The sequence below is a fragment of the Coregonus lavaretus genome, assembly GCF_964263955.1.
Source record: "Coregonus lavaretus genome assembly, chromosome: 32".
NCBI classification, from domain to species: Eukaryota; Metazoa; Chordata; class Actinopteri; order Salmoniformes; family Salmonidae; genus Coregonus; species Coregonus lavaretus.
Genome location: NC_140019.1, coordinates 8,761,166 through 8,768,068, shown reverse-complemented (window position 1 = coordinate 8,768,068; position 6,903 = coordinate 8,761,166). Strand labels below are relative to the sequence as shown.

At 48.1% G+C, this 6,903-nt stretch overlaps 1 protein-coding gene across 1 annotated transcript in view; it reads left to right on the top strand.

The window, feature by feature from the left end:
* LOC311107861 (spondin-2-like) overlaps window positions 1-5,824 on the top strand; it is a 10,574-nt gene extending 4,750 nt beyond the window's left edge. Inside the window, exons 3-6 of the mRNA XM_084150431.1 lie at window positions 1,182-1,402; window positions 3,940-4,131; window positions 4,487-4,658; window positions 4,799-5,824. Coding sequence (XP_084006557.1) covers window positions 1,182-1,402; window positions 3,940-4,131; window positions 4,487-4,658; window positions 4,799-4,986 — 773 coding nt within the window. The 3' untranslated portion in view covers window positions 4,987-5,824. The remainder of the gene's footprint in view (window positions 1-1,181; window positions 1,403-3,939; window positions 4,132-4,486; window positions 4,659-4,798) is intronic.
* The last annotated feature ends 1,079 nt before the right edge of the window (window positions 5,825-6,903 follow it).

Sequence of the window (6,903 nt, the reverse complement as noted above, 5' to 3'; positions counted from 1 at the left end):
ACTCTCCCTCTCCCTCGCCCTCACCCTCTTCATTCTCTCACTTTTGGGGCTGCTGGGGTCCTGGAGGCAAATAGGGGCTATGATGGTTTTAGAGTGTGGTGGGGTCAGATTACTTACCTCACTAAAGGAGGGGGGAAAAGGCATCAGGCTCTACTTGGCTCTGCCCTGCCTCGCCAGCATGGATGGATGGCATATGTGTGCGTGTGCCAGACTTGCTCTCTGCATCATTGTCTGTGGCCGCCGTGGGTTTGTCTGGCTTCCAGAACTCCCTGCCATGCCCTGTCAGCCTGCCAGTGGGTGATGGCCTGTTGCTGCATATAGAGACAGTAACATTGCACATAGGCCCTGGGGACATGGACACGCCTCTGATGACAGACTGGAGTGGGCCAGGGACATGGAGCCCAGGGAAGACAGTTATATAAGTTATTAGTCACTGAAGAAGAAAAACATGACCCATTTGGGGTCTGGGAGTTGAGGAGGGGGGTCGTTAATTTGCGGGAAGAAATTGAAACGTTACGTGAATCTGAATCTGAATCTGTATTATTGGGTTTCAGGGACTTGACGCTTGTGGGAAACCTGCTAGTATGGAAATTCAATTAAGTGCATAAGTGACGGCGGTTGAGGAGAAACAGGATAGTGTGTGAAGTGTGTTTTTTGGGAGCGTCGGGAGTGTGCGTGTGTATGCACGTGCCTGTGTGTGTATGTGTTTGCATGGATCCTGAGGTGAGGTAATGCAGAGATGTTATAAAAGAGACTGAGACTGTGTGGTCGTTAGTTCATCTGACTGACCCTCTGCTAGCCTTATAACCACTGATCCCGGGCCATGTGTTGTGTGGCTTATAATGGGGAATGACAGGACAAAGAACAGAGATCTGACTCAGAATCAGTTCTTAATAAGGACAAAGCAAGAACAAAGGCAACAATCCCTAGTAAAGAGAACAGTGGGAATGTGAGACATCAGAAAAAGGAGGGAAGGAGGTAAACAGTGTGGGGAGTGAAAAAACAGAGACAAAAAAAAAAGAAATGAAAATGAATTTGTATGTGTAAAGAGATCATGAATGCAGTGAGATTAACTGATTCTAGATTAGAGTGATGGCATCAAGGCAAGGTGAAAGGAAGAAAATATGAATTTTCAGAGCATTGGAAAAGTACCTCACTGCCTCCCTGTGTTCTCCCAACAGCTATCACTCACAACGGGCAGCATCGGCTATTTCAGGAAGGGGCGCTGGCGAGTATAGGGGTGCAGAACTTTGCTGAGCTGGGGGTAACTGTGGAGCTGGTGAAGGGGGCGAAGGATGCCAGGAAGAGACGGGAGGTCGGTGCCATGTACAGAACAGCAGGCATCCCCACTGGCATAGGGCACAGCTCCACAGAACTGCTGCTGCAACCACGGAGCCCACTGGTAGGCATCACACACACCCACGCAGACACGCATGATGCATGCACACACACACACACACACACACAAACACACACACACACTTCATTGCTTTACATAAACCTCTTCACGACCTTTCCACCATCCGTTCTGCTCTCCGCTCCAACCACAAATCCTTACCAACAAACACACTCCTTAACTCAATCCATTGTCAACTCATGACCCGGTCCCACCACAGGTAAACCCCTTGACTCACTCCACCCTCCCTGGCCAAACACTTCATCACTCTTTTACAGTGCTCCAATCAGGCTAAGTTTAGCATCCAGCCCTACGGCCACAAACGCCCACATCCGTCCTGCCTGGTCTGGACTATGTCTGCTGTCTCCCCTGCTGAACTCAGGGCCCGGGCGGTGGCTTCATGGGGCTGGTGCTGGGGCTGGAGCTGGGAGTGAGGCTGTAACAATAGGCAAGGGCTGGGGCTTTGGCTGGGGATTGGGGCTGGGGCTGGGGCTGGGGATTGGGCAGGGGCTGGGGCTGGGGCTGGGGCTGGGGCTGGGGATTGGGCAGGGAGTGAGGCTGGAACGATAGGCTAGGGCTGGAGCTTGGGGCCTAGGCTGGGGCTGGGGCTGGGGCTGGGGCTGGGTTTGGGGGTGAGGCTAGCCAGGCTAGGTGGGTTCTAGGCTGCCTGGGGCCTGCGTCTGTTTGTTTTTCTTCGCCGTCGCACTTAGTTGATGACTGAAGTGGAGAGAGGGGGAGAAAGGGGGAGAGAGAGGGAGGGAGTGTAGCTCCTGGGGATTTGGAAATATAAGGGGCTCAGAGTGGAGTGATCTACATTTTGTTTATTAGTAACTCCACTGCCTGCCCGTACCTGGAGCCCGTTGCGCAAACAACCCCCATGAAAAGCATCTCTCTCCAGTACTGCCTGCCCCATACTGAAGGCTGGCATTTGTCTGGCATTCTCTGATCTAAATGTGAGGTATGTGGTGTGTGTGTTTGTGCTGGCTTGGCTAATCTGTTTTTAGATCAGTGGGTAGCATGACGGAGAATGGGGGCATGGAGATGTGTGTGTCTTTGTGTGGAACGTGACAACGATGGATCAAATTGGCCTTCTCTGGAAATACACAAAGAGATACACACGTAGGCGTATGCTTATGTGCGCGCGCGCACACACACACACACACACACACACACTCTCACACATCCTCTTTTCCACAAAGCAAACACTTATGCAATGCTCCAAACATCCTCACATGATTCTCATCTCCATATACATAAAACCCTGTTCTATTTCTGTCAAGCACATCATTGGAACCAGACAGATAACAACAAACAATTCACCAACTACCAGAACCAATCGAGTCTACTCTGCACTAGGAAACCACTGCATTTCTACAGATTAGTGCGACCAGTAATGCATATTTCCCTTAAGCTTCTGGTACTGCCAGATTTGGGCGGGTTGTGGTTGGGGATTTTTCATTCTCTGGGCCTGGGACGGCTCTGTGGGCCCTGGGGAGAGCATGCCTGGATGGAGTGTGATTGTGATTATGGGACTATAAGTGGGTATCAGTGTGTGTCAACGAGTGTCTCTGTCCTTAAAGTACAAACTGCTGCGCTCGCGGTGGACAGAACGTGTTAAGATAGATACACCGCCTTCCCACTCGCTGCACAGGCCAATGAAATGGATATAGCAGGAGGGATTCCTGGAAAAACCACAGTTTGAGAGAAGGTTTAGAAAGATGAGAGGGAGGGAGGGAGGGAGGGAGGGAGGGAGGGAGGGAGGGAGGGAGGGAGGGAGGGAGGGAGGGAGCGAAGGAGGGAGGAGGTCAATGAAGGATTGATTCTGGAAGTGGATGGAAGAGTAGACATGCCCCTGGGCTAGTCGGTGGTCTCTCTAGTCTCTCTGTTTACTCCTCATCCCTCACTGTGTGTCACAGGATAGAAACACACAACTGATGTCATCCTCATTGACTTGCTGCTGCTGCTTCCCAGAGGCCAAACTCTCCACACCACTCCACCCTAATGCACCTAATGCACTTTGATGTCTGCCCCATTCCACCCCGTCCTCCCCCATCCAAGCCTGTCCACCCTAACCCATCCTGTCCCAGCTCAGCCCAGATCCACAAGTAGCAGGCGTCCTGTCCCGAGGGAGGCTGTGCTCTCTTCCTGGTCTTTAATGTGCTGTTTTCTGGGCGCCTGCCACCCCGGAGCCGGTTCCCAGGACGCTTCCTGCATGAGGTCACTGCCTTTCAGGAAACATCCATCACAGAGGAGAGAGGGGAGTAGAGGAGCATTGAGTTTAACCCCACACAGGAAACAGCGGGGTGTGCTGGAACTGGCGGACACACACGTCAGGCTATTACACAACCAGGACCTGTAAAGCCAATGACCGATTTTGTCCACCTATGTGTGTGTTAGCTTCAGTTATAATCCTGTCTTATTAGCACAGCCAATATTACACAAACATGATCTGAATAGTGTACTGTAACTAAACTCTCTCATTTCCTCTCTCCACCTCCTTTTCTTCCTCCCCTTCCTTCTCCCTCCCTCCTCAATGGACACAGCTCTCTCTGATGGTGAAGGTGATCCCTAGCCCTGATTGGTTCGTGGGGGTGGACAGTCTTAACCTCTGCGAGGGCGGCCAGTGGAAACAGGAAATTACCCTTGACCTCCAACCCTTAGACGCAGGGACGGACAGCGGCTTCACTTTTTCTTCACCCAACTATCCCACCGTCCCCCAGGAAAACATCACACGGGTGAGACAGATGACTTCTCCCCTCCTTTCACCTTCACCTGAGGGGGAAAGAGGGCCACGGAGGTTGCCCCTCGCTCTATAATGACTAGGCTTTAAATAGGCCAATTGTAGCCTATATAGGGGAAACTGGATACCTCTTAAAGCCCCCTGTGGTGGAACATTCCCCTAACATGGAAGACTTGAAAGTGTAATTGAACTTTTTCCACTAACATAAAGTCACAGTTAAAGCACACAGCCTTGAATTATTAAGAAGTACCGGTAATAATCTGTGATTAGTGTGTGTTTTAGTGTGTGTTTTAGTGTGTGTCTTAGGGTTTGTTGTTGACCGTTTTCTATATGTTGTTGTCCTCCTCCAGATAACTTCCCAGATGCCCAACCACCCAGCCAACTCCTTCTTCTACCCCCGTCTCACAGAGCTCCCGCCCATAGCCTCCATACGGCTAACCAGACAGAGCCGTTCACCTGCCCGTCAAACTCCCATGTCCAATCACATTCTGCCTCACCCTATCCACCCTCAACGCTTCTCAGGTAGGTTTACATGCACACATCCCCCCATCTCTTCCTCTCTTTCTCTTTCTTTCTCCCTCTCTCTCTGTGATCATCACGATTCACTGTATTTCTGTGTTATTCATTCACCACATCTCTTTCCCTCTCCCTCCCTCTCTCAGAGACACCGTTAGACTGTGAGGTGTCTATGTGGTCGTCCTGGGGTCTGTGTTTGGGGCCCTGTTCCAGGGGAGGGATCCGCCACCGTACCCGCTACATCCTCCTGCGGCCGGCTAACGCTGGAACCCCCTGTCCCGAGCTGGAGGAACAGACCGAGTGCATGCCACACAACTGTCTGAAGCGCCAGTGACCCCGACAGAGTAGGGTGAAGTTGCCCCAAGACACTGATTTAAAGTCAGTTTTAGGTTTAGGCCAGTAAGGTTAGGATTCGGGGCGGTAAGCTGATCCTAGATCTGTGCTTAGGGGGAACTTCTAATTGGAGCCACACCCCTGGCAGTCTCCATGGTAACACTGGGACTCTGCCGGACTCTGAAAATGATGCTACACCACACACAGACCACACTAATGCAAGCAATGGACTCTTTCACTGCAGAATGCACCATCTCTAGACCCAGTTTAGTCTTAAGTGGAGGTGACTTTTTGGTGTGGTCTTTATGGAGTACTCTGGCAATCTAAAGACCAACTAGTCCTGACTTGTATTGAGAAACACTGTTGTTGACTGATGACAAGCACCCATATTACAAAAGAGCACAATGACATTATCAGTGGACATGAGAGACAGACAACTATGTAGAGTATCTTCACTTGCACACACACACATGCCCTTGTACATAAATAATACACTCTTACTTTGTGTAAACTGGGGCATTGATTTACATGGGAATCCTATACGATGCTCAGCTCAGTGCACAGCCATCATTCAACATAACCACACAGACAGATTTATAAATACCCCTTTCACAAGACACAGCTGATGATGGCTCACTATAGCCCGGTACCCTCGACAATTTGGAGCGAGGCGGTTTTATGAAAGAAAAAGGGATACAGGTTTAAAAAAAAACAAGAACAGTTATATCTGTTTTCTCTCTTTTAATTTGTAGGACATATTTTGTATATTTTGTATGTTCTGTTGTATCGTTGTATCTTGTGTAACTCATGAAATAAATAAATATGGAGGTGTTTTCTGTAAATAGAAACTTCTGTGTTATTTGGCTTCTGCCTAGGGAGCCGAACAGTCTTAACATGTTAGTTATGCAACGGCCTTGTCCAAATGTGAAACTGCTGTCACACTGAAGAACGCCCTTGAATTATGTCTAATAGGAGTTCCAGTAATCCACGATGACATTCATTTATTTGTGTCTTGTATGCCAGAGTGTAATTTTAACAATAATGAAACCTCTTTATTGGTCTGGCCAAGGCCTTTGGCTACTAAATAAAGACATGGAGTCACTCATAAATATAATTAAACGACATGGACATTGATACTGTGAAGGCTATGTCATATCAACAGAAATACAAGAGGGCAAATCACTACACTCTTCATGTTGAATGAAAGAAATGCATTTGTAGCACTATTCAAGTAAGTAGGCCTAAGCCTTGTCCAAGCCAGAATGATGTACAAGTACACCCACTGGACAGGACGCTAGTCTGTAGCACTATTCAAAGCTCAATAATTGATGATAATAGTGCTGGCTGAAAACGTTTGAAAAAGTTTGAAAGACCTTGTACATAATAAACACTCTTCATAGTCCAATAATTAATTCTCAAGCAACTATTCCCGAATTCTGCAATAATATCTTGCTTTTATTATCTCCATCCTGCTGTGCTGTTGTATGGTGTTTTGAAATGTTGTGGCACCATCTTGTGGTTAACATAGGAACACATGAATTTGCGAGTAGATGACAAGCTCAATCTTTTTTCAATCAAAGTAGTCAAACTCAATCAATGCAATGCAAGAGCCAAGGTGTGCAAAGTAATTACTGTCAAACAAGACAGGGAAATAAAATATAAAAGGTGAAGGATGAAAATGTACGCTTTACCAGAGTGCACACAAGAGGTGCTTCATGGTAGTATTAGAACTAGTTATATGGCTTGTTGTGGCCCAACAGATTTATGGGGCCCCTAAATTATGACTTCAACAGACTGAAGGTCCATTCAGCTAAGTGAATTAATACAGCGTTTCAAAGTTATATAATCTCCAACCGGTATTATTAAAAGACTGTGAACAAAATGGTTAGATACCGTTTGTGGGTGAAGGAGAGCATAT